Source organism: Liolophura sinensis, chromosome 1, assembly GCF_032854445.1.
Source record: "Liolophura sinensis isolate JHLJ2023 chromosome 1, CUHK_Ljap_v2, whole genome shotgun sequence".
Lineage (NCBI taxonomy): Eukaryota > Metazoa > Mollusca > Polyplacophora > Chitonida > Chitonidae > Liolophura > Liolophura sinensis.
This window is the reverse complement of record NC_088295.1, coordinates 38850402-38869123: the sequence shown is the minus strand read 5'-3', so window position 1 is coordinate 38869123 and position 18722 is coordinate 38850402. Positions and strand designations below refer to the sequence as shown.

Here is an 18722-nt window from a genome sequence, read left to right as displayed (position 1 = left end):
TTCCCCAGTGTTCACAAGCTGGCAGTGGCCATGTTGTGTGGTGTCAAGCTTGCTGGCAAGAGCAGCTGAGGGCAGGATTGCATGTGCCCACATCCAGCGATATCGGAATTAAATGTTCACAAAAGTTGATAACAATTACCACTTTCCTGATACAGGTGTATATCATTACTTGAAATTCATTCAGAAATTTTCATTTGGTTAAACTTGAAACATGACTTCAAACAGTTTTTGCCCAGGAATGCTTGCGATGTAATTATGAATGGGATTCAATCATTCAGCCTTCTGCCTGTGATATCTTTGAGGTTTCAGGGAAGACGATTTATTAGATCGTTTACGCTCTTCCTGACAAGTGGTTGCATTGTGCTGAATCTGTATTGGCCAAATTCCAGTTGTGTGTGGTAGCTGGCGTGGAAACTGGCTGTTGATGTAGGATAGGGGAGATAGGGGTGTGGTAACTGCTACAAGTGCCCACACCTTCAGCTCACCTAAATCTTCTAATTATTTGCACCTGCTGGAGGTTTAGTGGTATTCATTTTGTAAGGAGATACAGTGCATTTCTTTTCTTTTGCTGATTTATGATTGATTGTAGTTTATACAACTGAATGATCAGATTGACAGGAAAAGTATCTTGTGAATAATATGTTAATAATATACATGGTGTATGCTAGAATGTGCAACCCATTAAAAACAGAAATAATTTAGAAAATTACAGTGTATTTTGGAATTCCTACAGAGCAGTTCTACGTGTTACATGCGAAGGCATACATAAGAGATATAGCTGTTGTAATAAGTGAAAATCCTTGGTTATTAAACAACAACCAAATAAATAAGAATACTTACACAAGAATAATTTTCACAACTGTATGTGCAGCAGTGTGGGAATTTCTTTCTGGTCTCATCAGTTAAGCACACAGATGACCTCTCGATAACTGTGATTTGTGTGACTGAGTGCACACCTTTGTATTACAGTTTGGTTGTAAGAGTGCGTCTGGGACCTAAACTATAGCCATTTACCCTATGTCCTGAGGTTTGGAAATTGTGTTCAGGATATACATACAAATGTATTATTTTTTTTCTTTTTTCTTTTTTTGGCTCTGGAAAATGTGTTGTGTGTTAACAAATCACAAAGAAGGAAAGGAAAAATTCCTTTTTTTTTTTGTGGTGCGTTCTGGATGTATACATGAAAGAAGTCATGATTTGGTGAGTGAGAGGGCGTGAGGAATAACTGTATACTGTAGTTTCCAAACTAAAATGTGTTGCTAGCTAGCAGCACCGTACATGTATATATTATATACCTGCGTGATACAGAATGGTGATATTTCCGTATCACCATCCACTTAACATTCGAACATGCCAGACTACTTTCTCACTGGGTGATCTCTGGCTGCGAAAGCCGTGTCCTTCTATAAGGGAATTTGCATGCAGTGCTGACCTACTTTCATGAATATGCAATTTACTGCCCTTAAACTGGCCTTAAACTCTCGAACACCGACCTGGATAGCACAGTTGGAAGAGCATCTGCTTCGGGACCAGTAGATCCAGGATCAATCCTTGATCGAGTCACACCTAAGACTTTAAAAGAGGAAGTTGTAACTTCCTCGCTTGGCGTTCAGCATGAAGGGGATAGTGCAACGACTGGTTGACTCGTATCAGTATAATAGCTCGGGCGAGTCGGCTTACTTGCCTTTGGTAAGTCGTGTCAGTGAAGCAGCACTAAATAAAAGAGCGGCGGAAATCCGTCCTGCAACAAGGAGGCACATTACACGTACATGCACCTTAATGATTCCTTCGTCGTCATATGACTGAAAAATTGTTAAGTACGAGGTTAAACCCCAAGCACTCACTCACTCACCCTTAAACTCTTGGAAAAAGTTTAATTTTTTTTTTCACTGTCTGCATGCCATTATGAAAGGCAAATTGTTTATAATAATTATTTGCGTTGTTTTCTTGTGACATTTGATTTGTGATTTTTTGTATAACCAGATTCCATTCTGTGGCTCATACACCTGTCAGTTCAGGCCAGATTCACCGTTCAAACCAACTGCACATTGAGTGTTAACATGTATATATTTATTTCACTTTTCCTGTTAGTTATCCAGTTCCAAATTTAGTATTCCTACTGAAGTGTTTGTGAAATTTTGAATTGTGAAATTCTGAATCGAATATTTGTGCTATCTATTGCTAGACTAGTTACAAAGACTTCAGGGGTCTGTGGATGGAGAATAACCACGGGAGATAACGCACACAATTCCCATATGATCCACCTACTTTCATCGAATGTGATAAGTTGGAAAAATTGGAGTTTGTTCTGGCTATGAAGAACAAAAACACTGTTCGAAAGACAAAAAGTTTCAGCAGGATTTTTAGCAGATTTCTCTGATCCTTCCTACAAGTAGAAAATAGGGAAAATTTAGCCTGTTAAGCTAAATAACTATTTGGGATCATTTCTTCTGTCCTTGAGAAACCACGACAGCGGCAAACACGAGCCGGACACTTTGACAAGTTATCACAGGGCCATAGAATGCTATGTGAGAGAAAAGAACTATCCACACAGCTTGATTTTCGAGAGTTTCAAACTTCCCTTGTCATCCTTGCATCGAAACAAAGGGAACTAAAACAGAGGGGCAGAGGGAACAGGCCAAACAGAGCTGAACCACTGACAGAAAATGAAGAATGCATATTGAGGGAAAATAAAGTAATTGGGAACCATAGCCCATGTGCACTATTCAACGTGGCTGATGAATTCCTTTCATTTTGGCATATATGGCAGGGAAGAAAATGAAAAACTAAAATGGGGAGACATGACCTTAAAATGTGATGAGCTGGGCATGGATTATCTTGCGTATAATGAGCGGGATACAAAAACAAGAAGCTGTGAAAATCCCAACATGCATGTCCGTCCCTTCCAGCCGAAACAATTCACTGTTGATAACAAGGATGCAAAATATAAAGAGACCACATTCCAACAAAAATGTGCAAATGAGAAAAGCTTCTAGTAGTTTGTGGTATAAATATCAGCCAATGGGAAAACACACTCTGAAATCCATAATGAAGACTATGAAGACAAACCACAGTGCTCGTAAAACTACGTGTGCCGTGACTTCTTCATGCTGGTATAGCTCCCACCACAATTACGCAGCTTACTGGTCACAAAAATGTTGCAAACATCAACAGTTACGCTGTTGCTTCTGATAGTATGCGGGAAAAGATGAGCCACATCATTTCAAATGCACCAGTCACTTCTACCTCAAGTGCAGCCCTGTGCTGCCAACCCAGTACAATCAAAGAAATGGACTTGTGTGTCCCATTGAGTACTTCTCCATTGCAGAATGACGTGTTTATCTTCACAAACTTTCACACACAGTGTGAACCACGACACTTGCACAAGTACAACTGCAGGGGTTTTCCAGGGTGCATTTTTGGGTCGAAGTTCCGGCGACCATTAACTTTGATGACAAACTTTTCTATGCATAGACTTCAGAAGTTTTGAAAGACTTTCTGTCATCCACACCGGTGTGCAACTCACTAATATGTAAATTATTAATAATTATAGTTACATGTTCACTTCTAAAGAAGGTCAGTTTTTTTGGGCGCATACAAATCTGGACTCAAAGTGTACCACTTGACGACACTCTTCATTGCCAATCCAGATGAATATCATGGCCCACTTGTATGAAGCTCTCTTAACCTTAAGAACACCTAAATACTAGGGCGATGTAATGTCTATAGTGCTGGTTGCTATGGTAGTTACGTGCTCTTAACGTGAAGAGGGATTTGTGCAAGTGAGCCCTGCTTTTTATTTTTTAAAAATTGACTGTATGGTGACAGAAAAATATTTTTAAAGCCTAGTTTCACGTGCTGGATGTTTTATAAATTATATTTTCATCGTTTTACATGACTTTCCGTTTGTGTGTGTTCTGTTTTTTGTGTTTCTCTTTTTTTTTTCCTTCATACACAATGGGATTGTGAACTATTGAAATATGTTATACTTAGAACGAACGTAATGGGTGTAATGGTTTGGAAACGTCCTGCAGGCCACTGCCCTACTGCAAACTATGCAAAGCAACAGATTACGAGGTAAATACCTCATCGTTCAAAAGTAGTTTTTATTTTGCGGGCTCTGTGGATACGGCAGTGCAACCGCAGAGTACTCAAACGATATGATGATGCAGATCAGCACAGTGCACTGATGATCTATATTTCTTTTTGAACATCATTGTGGTAAACGGTAAAAAACCCTTTCCAAAGTAATTTATTTATTTATTTGATTGGTGTTTTATGCCGTACTTAGGAATATTTCACTTATACGACGGGGGCCAGCATTATGGTGAGAGGAAACCAGGCAGAACCCAAGGTTAAACCCACAACCATCTGCAGGTTGCTGGCAGACCTTCCCATGTACACCAAAGTAGCGCTTCCTTGAATATGTGTGGACCTACCTATAGCCATGATTCTTCTTTCTTGGCGCAACTTCACACTGTTTACTGTGAAATTCGATTACATGTAGTTTGTGTCGAAAGACAAATATGTGTATGTATTTTTTTCTAGAAAAATATATTGGAAACTGAAGAAAGAATGAAATATAAATGAAGTATTTGAAAAAGATTGAATATTTATATTGATCAGAATTATAAGTTGAAAATGTATTAAGGTTGAATAAAAAGCTTACTTAAACTGCTTTAAAAACATAAATATTCTGACAAGAAAACATAGGATTTTGACCATGAAGATTTTACTTAATGTGTTATAGCCAAATTTTCCTGAAAGATGAGTGGTAACCAAATACTGCTAAAAATAAGGTTTAAACGAAATGCTTTTGCTTCGGTCCAGTGATATAGAAGAAGATTTGTCAGTGTTAATATGTATTTTCATTAAAACTTCATTTTTTCAATGCTTTGTTAAGCTGATTTGCTATTTGAAGAATGGGAAAGTACATGCAAGAGCTGGGTCTGTGCACATCGATAAAAGGGTGAGAAAAGCTAGATGACAGGAAATATTAGAGTTGAGTAGACTGGGCTTAGTTTTCCAAGGACAACAAGAGATGCAGATAGTGCTGAATAAGAAAGAAAGAAAGAAACTAAAAGAGCACCAGAAGTTTTAAGTATATTACCAGGAAGGATGATATTTTATAATAGACTTTGCCTTTGTATTAAGATGTCTTGTCTCTCATGGTGATGAGAATCTTTGAGGGAAATTCTACAAAGGAGTAAGTGAAGTACAAAGCCTGTGGATATAAGCCTTGGGAATCCTTCAAGGCAGGAATGGGGAAGATGGACAGACTGTTTGTCTGTGTCATGGTGACCTTGAGCCATGGTAGTGAATGACCCGATAAAGCTCGACCTAGATTCCAAGGTTACGGGATTGGGTGAAGTTTATTAGTTCAACAATACATTTATGTCCTGCTTTGTTTTTACAATGAAATGTAAGAGGAAAGGGGAAGGGAGTATCATTAGCTGGTTGCTGAGGTATTGGACAGGCATTCCATGACAGCCCATTATATGATTTGAGGCAGTGTGACGTACTTGTGTGTGCCCATTATTGATCTTCGGGATATCCTTTGTAAACATTGATGGTGCCCTTGTAGTACATTCAGTTCATTATGGTTAGATATTAAGATGTCAACAATAAAGGGATGCTCTTCTCAGTGAATGTGTTGTTGAATGGCAAGGTGTACATTCTGAACAAAACATTAAATGAAAACAATTGAAATGATTGAAATTGCATAAAAAAAAAAGAAATGATGAAGTTGATGATTTGGTTATGTATTAGTATGAATAAAATGTGCATTTTCAGATTGAAAATTTATGTACACATTGTGAGATTATTTTGATTGTTTTTCTAGGTAAAAGATGTGATGAAAGACATCATGGAGGATCTTCAGCAGACAAATCTAGAGAAAACCCTGCTTAGCTGGTGTCGGCAATCAACACAGGGGTAAGTTCAGCTAAGTTATCTCCCCTGTATACTATAGCTGAAGCAGGCAGATATTGTTTCGGTCAACCTGTTGTCAGAGTAAATCCAAATATGTCCAAATATATGTTTCAATGGATGAAATTAATACAGTTCAATGGTCAGGATGCCGAAAGACAAATCTTTGATGTTAGAATCATTTCTGACACCACCGGTTCGTGTAACTGGAATTCATTGGACATAAAAGGCCCAGGTGTGATCTACGTTATATACGTGTGAGGATTAAGCCACCTGTGAAAATTGCGCTTGAATAAATGTTTGTGAGACTATATGTAAATGGCGGAGTCAAGAATCAGATTTCAATGTCTCAATTTAATTATTGAGAAATAGAACAGTTGTCTTACCTAATTGTGATCGATGGTTCGTTCTAATCATGATGTATTCCGTTATAATATGCAGTGCAGACCTTGTTTGCCGTCATCTAATGGGTTAGTGTCAACTGGAACAGGGGAGATAACTCCTCCTGGCCTATGTGGCTTGTTTCACCCGAGTCTTTTAGTTACGAGTTACGGGTAAGGCTGGAAATAGCTGTACGCCCTTCATCTAGTCAGTAACCAGTGATCAACCAGTGATCGGTAATCACTTGGATATATTTTACTAAATTTGTTGGCAGGAGATTATCGACTTAGGTACAGATATATAACATTTGTATCCTGGAGGGCCATACACATATTGATTCGCTATAAGTTCATGTATTGTGTTTCCCAATAGCTTTTCAGCAATCGGCTGCTTCTGTTCACTTGTTTTGTGTGTAAAGCATTAAAGTGTATGATCTATCCCCAGTGATTGACTTCGCGGGTAGTACCTGGTTATTTAGGTCGCTGGTTGCGCCTGGAAGTTTATTTCATGGGTAACTTAGATGACATTATGTACGGTTACTGTCACTTCTGTTTATAATCTGGATTACTAATTCAAATGGACGTATTGGCTACGTGGTTTATGCCGACCTATTTTTTATCAACTCTTTACTGCAATCAACAGACTCTGATCTTCTTAATCGGCACCAGTACCTCTATAACTATATATACACTCAGAAGTTTTTGTTACGGGTACATAGTCCCCTGCCATGAAAGTAAGCTTTGCATCAGTACCTGTACTTTAACCCGGAGAAATAGTTATAGGGTAGTTTTATTTATTTATTTATTTGATTGGTGTTTTACGCCGTACTCAAGAATATTTCACTTATACGACGGCGGCCAGCATTATGGTGGGTGAAAACCGGGCAAAGCCCAGGGGAAAACCACAACCATCTGCAGGTTGCTGACAGACCTTCCCACGTACGGCTGGAGAGGAAGCCAGCATGAGCTGGACTTGAACTCACAGCGACCGCGTTGGTGAGAGACTCCTGGGTCATTACGTTGCGCTAGTTTTAGAGTTTAGAGTTAGAAATATCAACTCACAGTTTTTTGACATAAAATCTTTAGGGAAAATGGTAATATAATACTTGCCAAAAATTCCTTATAACTGGTCTCGAAATTATTGAGACATTTGTTAAAAAGAGTATGGCCTGTTGGTGCAATTCAAAATGGCCTCCATCGTAAACTTCGTGTGTTTCAAAACGCGATTAAAGTAGGATTTACTCAAACAAAATGAGATCAGATTTTAGTTAAAGTTTTCAGGCTTGTTACATTAAATTACAAAACAACGAAGAAATGGCAAATAACACAGCTGAAATGATGTCTGGCGGGGGGGGGGGGGGGGACACTGGTCACACTATCTTCATGGTAAATATCTGATAAATGTAAGATTTATATTATTTATTGTTTTTCAAAAATTAACAGAATTACTGATTAAGCGCCAAATGAGGAAACGACTGTTAGAATCTTTGAGGTTTTCCAGTCAGTTTTGTTCAATTCATTATTCACAGAGATTTATATGCTTTTTTCTTTGTCATCTTGGATGAAAAACAATTATTTATGATTTATATTGTTTAACAAATATAATACAGGTGACTAACCAATAATGGTTATGGAAGAAAAAGGAAGTGGACTAAAGTGCTGGGAAAATGAAATACATTTTTTCAATATTGAAGTAAATGAATGATAGCATGTCAACTACTTGTAATATAATACCTGTGTTAAGCACATGAAACAGGCAAATGTTGTAGGAGTAGTATTTTTAGGCTGTCTACCCAATATGTGAAATGGAGACCTGTGTGGTAGAGTGGTTAATCCACTGGGATTTAAAGTCCAGCTCATGCTGGTTTCCTCCGATTGTACGTGGGAAAGTCTGTCATAAACCTGCAGATGGTCCTAGGTTTTGCCTGGACTTCACCCAGTTTCCTCCCACCATAATGTAGCCATTTATTGTATAAGTGATATATTCTTGAGTACAGCATTAAATACAAATAGAATAAATAAAAAGCAATATGTCAGATGCATGTGATGATGGGTAACACAGGGTAATTCAGAACTGACTGTGTGTTTGTATTTCAGGTATAAAAATGTTGATGTGAAAAACTTCACCACAAGTTGGAGGGATGGCCTTGCCTTCAATGCTATACTTCATAAACACAGGTCAGTGTAGTTACTTACTGCTGGTACAGTTTATTAATAACACATGTTCTTTATGCAAAATATATTTTGACAGTTTGATAAACACAATTGGATTTCTTTCAAAGTTCCATATTTTGTGATGAGTATTTGCCAAGAAAAAGAAAATTAATTCCAAGGCTTTCAGTAGTAAAAAGCTCTAAGTAATACATTACTGTTGTTGTTGTGTTACCTGTACTCTTTATTTTTGTTTGTTATAGGCCAGATATTTTTAACTATGACGAATTGTTGAACAATGATAACGAGTCCAACTTGGAGCACGCATTTAAAATAGCTCAGCATCACTTGGGCATTGACAGACTTCTAGACCCAGAAGGTAATTATCTCTATTCAGTATGTGATAGGTGAGGGCTGTCGCTCCAAAACCCCCCAAAAACTGAAATATTCAGTTTGTAACAATAAATATAGTGTTTGATATCTCAATTACAGATGCACATGTTTCATTGCATAAAAAATACTTAAAAGTTAAAGAATTCATAATTTCTGTAGTAAATCATCACAAGTAATGATTGATCCTTTGATTTGGATGATTTTTATTAATTGATTAATTGATTTTTTGTGATTGTTTGATTGATTGTTTGACTGAGAGTTGTTTTGCTACTGCAGTCTGCTGCTGAGTAGAGGTAACCAGACATGTAAAGTAAGATTAAGAGCCTTAACTTGGTAATAAATAACATTGATAATGTTTCAAAAAATTTTTTCCCATACCTGAACTTACCTGAGACCAGGATCGTTGTTATTAGCTGAATGGCAACTCAGCCTGTTTTTCTCCCTCCCAGATGTCAACGTGGACTGCCCGGACAAGAAGTCCATCATGATGTATCTAATGTGTTTCTTCCAAGCCCTTCCCCACTCCAACATTGTGATAGAGGATCTCGCCCCCACCCAGAATAAACCCTCCCCTAAGAGCTCCAAGACAATGTCTGGTTCTTCTGGGAACACGATAACAAAGTCTGTGGACACCAAGAGTCACAGCGCCTCCCCCCAGCCCGCTAACCCCGTGGGGGGTAAGGAACCAACAGATGTACAGCACTCAGAGGTGGGTGGGCCGACCGGGATTTTAGTTGTACAGATTCATTCACCGTATAGAGCCACTTAAGTTTCATTCAGAACACTTTTTGTGTTGACATTAAATGTCTTATTTTAAGGCAGGTGTGTGCTTTTGAAAGTGCATTTTTATATACCAGACTTAAAAGAAAACTATACTTTAATTGAAAGAGCTATACAAACTGTGAGTTTTTTAAGTTTTCGTAAGAGAGAAAAATGGTTTTAAACATCGTCATTTTCTACAAAATCTACCGATTTGAAGAAACCTTCTGATTTAAATCTCCCGGCAAGTGATCAAATATGTACACATACAAGCAAACTCAGGAAAAAAGTTTATCCTTGTGGATTTGGAGGAAAAGTATTAAAAATTTAATGTACTTTTTTCTCGACAGTCAACGATGTCGCTAAGCTCTTCCTCCAGCCGTCATAGCACCGCCTCCTCGACCTCGGTTGACTTGAACTCCTACCAGGATGCACTTGAGGGTGTGTTGACATGGTTACTTGAGGCAGAAGACGTGTTGTGTCGTCAGAGGGAGGTGGCGTCTGAGGTGAACAAAGTCAAGGAGCAGTTTCAGATTCATGAGGTAAGATGCAGCACTGTCACTGTGAACCAGTTTTATTGCACCTGCTTGCATCTTTTCAGGTGACAGCTCTAGTTGGGTGTTTTATGCTTTGAGTAGTAGGGCTCTAACATTTTTGATTAAGCAGGAAGAAACGTCCTGTGCTGTCACAATATGGTCTCTCCTGGCCTGGTGTTCAGCATGCTAGTGCAGTACAATAACCTTGGAGCCGGTCACAAGTGTGGCAGTGAGTTCAAGTCCAGCTCATACTGCCAGCCAGCAACCAACAGATCGTCATGGGTTTCCCTTGGGCTATGCCTGGTTTTCTCTCACCATAATGCTAGACGCTGGGGTATAAGTGAACTATTCTTAAGTCCGGTGTAAAACATAAGATCAAATAAATAAATCATTATTTTATGCAAAAAAAGTTTTCAGTACAGTCATAAGTTCCATATAACTATTGTTGTCTATTTCTATAAAATTTCTCACAATTCGTTATTGTTAAACCTATAGAACGTTGTATGTATGAACATGAACATGGAGAGATAAGTTTGCTCTGGTACTTGGAAACCCACCTTAAGCACCGGTGTTGTGTAATTTGATTGACTGTAATCAATCCCTGGGCCCAGTTTAATTGTCCTGTATGTGCGATTATCTTACAAGTATGACATTTTTGTGAGATTGGGCCGGATCCTTTGGCAAAATGGTTCAGTGGAAGGCAGAACATTTTAACAGCCTTTATTCTATTTCCTGTTTGACAATGTATTATGAATTTTCTGGCCTTGGAACAGACCTTATCATGTTGTTGCTGTTGTTGTTGTAGGAATTCATGATGGCACTAACCAAACACCAGAGCAGTGTGGGTAATGTGCTGAAGGAGGGCAATGACCTAATCACCGAGGGGAAGGTGTCTAAAGAGGAGGAGAACGAGATCCAGGTACAGATGGGTCTGCTGAACAACCGCTGGGAGGACTTGCGTCTCCGGGCCATGGACAGGCAGAACAAGTGAGCGCTTCTTGTATACTCATCTGTGACATCCATTCATCTTGCTAGGCAAGATTTTCATTTGCCTGTATTTTGGACCATATTATGGCATCGTGTTGTCTGTCTGTGTGTTTTTCAACTTTTGAGCGATATCAGAGTATGTGCAAAACTGCTTCAATTACACGTGTCAAATTTTTCCCCCTTCTTGTTACTGCAATCAGAGTAGAGGACTATTAAAAAACAAATCACATTGGTTATAAATTTACAGTGTTATACCAATTTTTGTGATATGTAGATACATATATATTTATTTTCTATTTTTAACATGAATTCAAAGAGCTGGGTGACTTAAGAGCCTGAAGTAGAATGATCCCGTGTATTTTAATCATCAGCACCAAGCCTGATGGCAATTTCTGGTGATCACACCATGACAAGTGCACCTTGAGGTTTCAAACTGTTGTCCACTACTGCTATTAAAACAAAACATACCCTTCTAAGAGTTTCTGGTGCGACGAGATAAAAAGATGATAGAAAAACTAACCTTTGCACTTGAGTCTTTCCTGATTTCTGACTTGGTATTGTTGAATGAGGAACTATGACTCCAAATTTTCTTGTCTCACCTGATCGTTATGACCTCACGTTGAAGCAGAATAGTATTATGGTAGATACTGATATATTGTAACATAATTCATGCTGAGCTACAATCAAGTTTTGGCTGGCCTGACCTAGCTGATGTTGTACCCTGAATGGCGGTGTCTACTTCGGCATCCAATAACAGGGAAAGCAATGTTAATTAAAATGTAGGGGTGGTATCTTAAAAAGTACTGCTGGTACTGAGATCAGGGTTTGAATGGTTGGCACAATAACATGAGGGGGATATTCCATCATTGATTCAGCGTGTACATATTAAATAAATTTAAATGACTGAATTCCTGACTTGGTGTATTGTGCATTAAAATCAGCGTTAAACAAAGTGTTATGCGTGGTAATTTAAAAAGTACTGCCGATGTTGAGATCAGGGTTTGCACACGTGTAGAGCACAATACCAGGAGGAGGATATTCCATGGCGGAGAGGGTGTGTGCATATTAAGTACCGTAAATTACTGAATTCCTGACTTAGTGTATTCTGTAACAATGGAAATGATTTGACATGTTTTTACATTACAGTGATGCACATTGCTAATCATTTTACCTCATGACTGAAAACAGGATTTTTATGATTCCTTCCAAGATTACCCATTGGAAATACAATTTGAGTGTAATTATGTAATGTACATTTAATGACAAAGTTTAAACATATACAGGTGTAGATGTCCTCTAATTGAAACCAATGAGTGTTGTCTAGTGTTTTTGTGGAGGTGTTTAAAACCTATACATGCTTTTCTGGTGTGTTGTGCAAAATTGTGAACTAAGTCATTTTTTGAAGGCTAGGAAGGTCCTTACTTGATCATCATCAATGTTAGGTCATAACTTGGCCAGCTGGAAAGAAGAGCAGGATAGATGATGATATGTGATCAAGTTAAGGTGGCCATTCAATGTAGTTATTGCTAAATTATTAAAAGTTAAAGAAAAAAAAAGTTTAATTTGCATTTAACTTGGGAATATTAATATATATAGTTTATGCATGTAATGTATAGCTCATTGTTGAGTGTTGATGACTGTATAAATACACTTGTATCTTCTTGTGCGTATACGAACACAAAATGTCAATAGCGCATAGACACTAGTCTCTTCTGGATGCTTTCCAACAAGTTGTTGGCCTGTGGGATGCTAGAGAACTCTCTCCCGACCTCTCCGCCCCCACCCACCTCTTCTGTCTGTACAGAGCATGGATTATAGTGATACTGACTGCACTGCCCTCACTGACTAGCAGATAGATAGTAGTGCATTGATCAGTGTGCAGTGTTGTTGTCTGTATTCTGTAGTCCTGCCTGTGGGCCACTAGCCAGGCGTTTTAATAGCGCCCACCCTACACTGGGGGCCTGTAATAGTGATCTGGCCAGGGCTGGACAGTGAGTCCGCTTCAGAGGCCGGGTGGCCTTAATAAGGCAGTAGTCTATAAGGGACGTTTATCGCTGCTAAATGGACACATGCTCTCCTTATCGTAGTCTGTCAGAATGCTGTTAATTCTCCTGCGTTATCTAGCAGACTGGATCTCTCAGGTTTTACTAGCGCTCCCAGGCCAGGCTAACCCCAGGATCGGTAAGTGCAATTCCCTGCTTCAAGTTTAGTGTCAAGTGTTAGTGTTTAAAATCAAGACATTATATAAAGACAAAACCAATATTCCACGTTTTGGTGTTTGGCCATCTTATATTTGGGGAATGGATGTTTTTCTCCTTTGTGGGTTTATACTTTATTTCTTCTTACTTTGCCACAACAGCAGTGACTTACACATTCAGATTTGAGCAAGCAGAGATGTCTCACTGCTCACTGGTATGTTTTTGAATTGATAATTTCCTTCATAATTCAAGTAGTTTGAGGTTAGACCACGAGCTAGTGATCATGATTGCAAGGTGTTTCAGGGGCATTTATTCCCAGGTGAATCAACAAGGTTGTGCAAATTGAATGCCCTAGAATCAGGATATCCACAGGTTTTTGTAATCCTGTCTGTTTGTCTGTAGGTGTAGAAACAATCTGGTCTGTCCTTAGCATTAAATCTGCAAATTGATGCACATTCAATTCTGTACTTGACAATGGTAACAAACCCGATTAACAAGTATCTTGATACATTTGGAAAAAAAAACAGCCCTTTGAACTGCATACATGTCTGTTAAATTTCAATGAGCGATTATACATGTAAAACTTATATTTATAGTCTGAACATTAATGGCATTTTTGGGGTTGATAAATATGTTAGCATTTGGGACACAGGATGATTTCATTCTTCCCCTGTGAGTAAAGTTATTTTTGAATTCTTATGTGTACATGTACCCTAACTCCTCAACCATTTCTCATATAAAAGGGCAACTTTCAGTGTAATTTATGTATATTTTTTAATCTAATTTTAGAGACAAAATAACATTGGTTGGTTTCAGGGCTTCTCAATAAGTATAATTTTATCAGTCAACACAGAACAAAGCCTTCAGAATATGCTTGAATAAACACCTTGCCAATATGCGAAAAAGTTGAAGAATTACAGTAGGTAGAATTTCATTGGGTTGCAGATGTCATTGTGATAATTCCATCCTGCGATAGATATCAGATAATAAGTTTGGAGTAACTTTGTACTTTGCATATGATCATTATCATGGTATCTTGCATAGTGCTTTTACCCAATGTGCTTTGGGTTGTAAAAGATGGAAATAAATTGTAGCAGATGAAAATCAAAATACCCAAAATGTTTCCTCAGATAGTATTTTGATGTTCACAAATCTTTAATCTACATCCCTGACCTGTTGAGGAGAATGGAACATCTATATGTTGGGTTGCATGGACGTCATACAAAGACAACCAAGTTTTAAATTCCCAAACTTCCTTGTGTTTTATGAGGATGATTTCTTGTGACTGTGTTAGTGAGTTGGAAAACTACACGTATATTCAGAATTGCGGGACAGGGAATATATTACACAAATGACAAGGGCAAAACAGATTGCCCAATTCCATAATTGGCAGCAAATTTTTATCGTCTTCACGGCGGTTGTCTTACTATATAGAAAAGATCTGGAAGCTGTGTAGAAAAATGACCACGAAAGTTTAGATAGGTATATTTACAGGATGGGCTGTAGTATGAAAGATGGCTGGACCAGGCTTGTGTCCGCTGGTATAGGAGAGTTTGGACTTACAAAGGAGAGGAAAAGTAGGGGTTTGATAAATAACCAGCAGACTGCTGCCTGGGGAAAGGAGATGTAACAAGTGCCAAATCAAGATTTATTGTGGATAAGGGAATCTGCCTTGCAGGGCCATCTGGTGGGGCTTCAGTCTGGTGTTAGATCTACACTCTAATCTGCAGCTCAAGCTTTGATATGATAAGTGAGTTAGCAGTAACAAGGTGCCCTGCCCCATCGGCTATTATCCTCAATCAACTGACTGAAGCAGAGGATTGGAGGGTTATGTTTGGTCTGGACGAGCAAACAGGCCAGAGGAAACGTTTTATCACTTTCTTTCTTCACAGTGTTCCTTCCAGCTCTCAGCATTTTTGATATTCTCCATATCTACGGCTGTTTTCAGTTCCTGTTTTGTGCATGCACCTGAGTGTTGTGTATATGAAAATGATTTGGTTTGAATTTCTTGAATCTTTATGTCTGGACACTGGACCAGTTTGATAACACAGGAATTCGGTGTAATTTGGCTATCTTTATTGTGATATATACAGATGGTCAATGCATATCGTGTGTCCAGTCTTTTCATTCTAAATTGCTTGGTGATAAATTGTTCATCTGGATCGAAATCTGAGTCCAACTTGTTATTGAGAGTCATTGAAGACAAATGTATTCTTTCTGACTATAATTGCTTATTTGTCCATTGCCACAGCTCGTGACACTGTGGTAAAGATGCTTGTGTATTAAATACTCACAGGACTCACTAAGTGTTTGTTCAGTTCCAGCCATTGTATATTTGTCAGAGTGTTTTTGTAGGCCTTGGTGGCTGTATAAGTGGGTGATAGCTAGCCCAGGACAGTTTATGTTGTTTTACATGAAGATTGCTAAGGATCATTTGCCTTACTTACACATTGAGCTTTCACCATAGGTTTCATGTAGTAAAGTTGAACAGCTATTTGCCATTGGCTGGTGGTTTAATCTGCATGCTACAGCTTCCATCACCAATGATCCTTGCAGATATTGCAAAGTTGACCAGTATATCAACCAGTCAGTGTTAATTTAGAAGTCTAACTTTCAGAGGAGAAAAGCATCTAACTACTTGTGGTGTAGTGTAGTCATTCTTTTTTGTCTTCTTTGTGTGTGTATATATATATATACACTGTAAATACCGTGCAGAAGTAAATTATTATTCTTGGAGCCATGGTCTTTTCAAATTTATCATGTAAGACATATCACATCAAAATTCATGAGCTTTGATCACATCAAACTCCCATGTACACAGTTGGCTGGGAAGTCAAATGGCAAACAAATCACTGTATTTATGTATTTATATTGTGCATGCTAGGTTTGTTCAGCAAGGCTCCACTCCAGCACCAATCAGGGGCTGTAAATCATCCTCTGGTTTGCTGTTATATACACCAGTGATTATATTAGGGTACATAATCATACAGTGGATGGGCAAAACACTCATAAATCTCCATTAGTCATTTATTCTGCCTGCCATGTAGAAAATGATCAATGAACTCTTGAGTCTACAAATGTGAAGTGTGGTCAGATGAAGGTTAATGGCAAGTGAGGGGAATATCATGAATCGGTATGTAAATAATTTCGTTAGAAATGTTGGAAAATATGCCTGAATGTGTAAATTGCAAATGATCAGAAAATTTGGACTCATTTTCATTTTGTATTATGAAGTAGAAATTCCCAAATAGTTTTCATTTTATTTCTTACCTTGGAATAATAGAATGGACATTTGGTTTGATTAGTGGTGTCATGATCATTACTTTTATGGCAAAACCTTACAGAGTGCAGGTTGATCAATATTCTGATTCCTCAGCCTTGTTGCATATCAAAGAGTAATGTTCATTGCATTGTATGCATGTTTACAATTACACAAAACTACATGGGTTGGATTGGCCAATCTTAGGGCTTCACAGAAAATTTAATTTTGCCAGTCTGCACAGATTAATGCTTTCAGAATATGCTTTAAAGAAATACCTTGTAAACATGCAAAAAATTACTATCATATCCACACATGTTCTAATGCAATATAATGATGATAATCAGTAATTATGCATTATTTAGTGATGATTATGAGGTGCTTTCAATATTTACCTATTCTTGATTATGTTTTCTTGTGACCTTTGGTATAAAGTGACACTTGCCACAGTCACTGGGTGCAGTCTGGACTCAACCCAAATGTCATCACTATTAGGGCTTGCCTCCCTCAGATGTGGCTCGGTCAAGGAACGGTCAGTCTGATGTCATTTTTATGCTATCTAACAATTCACAGTGTATTGAAGACTAGCTTCCTGGTCAGATTTAAGTGCCAACCATTTGTGTGGTCAACGTTGGGAACGGCTGTGTCCTCCCCAGGGTATATAAAGAAATTCGGTTTAATAAAGGATGAGTAGTTGTTTGGCATGGAGACTGTGTTTGTCTTGTTATTTTTCGTTCCAGTACAACTTTCTGTCCAGCTACACTGCACATAATAATACATTGTACCAGTAAGATATCATCCTACCTTCTGAACAAATCTGAAAACACCTTTCTCAGATCAATATAACTTCCAGAATCAGGAAAAATGGACAACTTTGTTATCATTGCAATTTTACGGGAATATTTGAGATAAGATACTTGTGATGTTTTTTTAAATTGAAGAACAAATTGTCCTGGAACAAGTTAGCGCATAGCATAGATTGAATATTCTTGAAGGTACCAATAAGATCTTTATAATCTTTTGCTTAATTGGGAAAAAAGGAGGGAACTGTTTAAAAGTTTTCACGATTGATTGTCTAAATTGTGGATCAAATCCAGATGTTCAGAAGCAGATATGTTTCAGTATTGAATTCCACTTGGCAGATGGCCGTTTTGAGCAGGTGCTCAGATGTGTATGTTTATCATATGGCAGGCTCTCTAGCCATCTTATCTGGATGTTTATCACTGCCTGCTACTCCTGTATCATCTTATCTGGATTTTTATTACTGCCTGCTACTCCTGTATCTTTATATATCAACACATTCCGGACTTGGCTGCAACTCCGGTCTTCTAGAATCTCTCATCATAGTTATGGAGAATTTGTATGCAAGGTAAAAAATAGTAAAAAAAAAAACGCATTGTGAATGAATGTGAATTGCTTAAATCAAGTGTTTGGGCAACAGAGAAAGGTTTTATATGAGTTTAGTAAAAGCTGACATCACTGGCATAATATAACATATTATCAAAGTATTCAAATGTTTTGCAGCTGTTTTGTTACTCATGTCTAATGAAAAGGTATTTTTGATTTATTTCTTTCAGTGATGTAAATCACAAGGATTTACCGAATAATTAGATGTATCTGCAATAAACCAAGAAGGTTAACACAATGTTACATGTTTTAGAAGGGTAATAACTTTGAATATGTACAATGAAATAATAATTGGGATAATTGAACATGCATGTTCATGTGACAGGTCTGTATTGTCATAATTGTTAAGTTACTGTTCTACGCCTGTTAAATACTGCTGTGTCACAGGGCAACAGACTAATTATAGGCTGCTGTTTATGAATAATTATGGTCAATTATTACGGTGTGTAAGGTATGAAGCCTAAACAATAGAGTGTAGTGGAGCCCATTGGGAATGGGTTAATGCTTTACTCTAGGTCGATCTGGGAGAGCACGGAGGCTAGCTGTACTATTGATTTCACCTCATGTGGCTGGCGATCATTTGTCGCGCGTCAACTACCGTTGCTGGCGATCATTTTGAGGAAGTAGGCCAATCAAGTCATCAGTTAATTTAGGCTAGTTATCGATCATTGTTGAAGAGAAGAGCCGCTTTTCTGTCAGTGCCTTAATGTCCTGTCTCAGTGAA

At 38.1% G+C, this 18722-nt stretch overlaps 1 protein-coding gene across 1 annotated transcript in view; it reads left to right on the top strand.

Moving 5' to 3' along the window:
• Nucleotides 1–18722, top strand: part of LOC135482149 (utrophin-like) — a 64835-nt gene that overhangs the window by 39402 nt on the left and 6711 nt on the right. The window contains exons 7-12 of the mRNA XM_064762006.1: nucleotides 5843–5934; nucleotides 8406–8486; nucleotides 8723–8838; nucleotides 9302–9561; nucleotides 9962–10153; nucleotides 10953–11134. Coding sequence (XP_064618076.1) covers nucleotides 5843–5934; nucleotides 8406–8486; nucleotides 8723–8838; nucleotides 9302–9561; nucleotides 9962–10153; nucleotides 10953–11134 — 923 coding nt within the window. The remainder of the gene's footprint in view (nucleotides 1–5842; nucleotides 5935–8405; nucleotides 8487–8722; nucleotides 8839–9301; nucleotides 9562–9961; nucleotides 10154–10952; nucleotides 11135–18722) is intronic.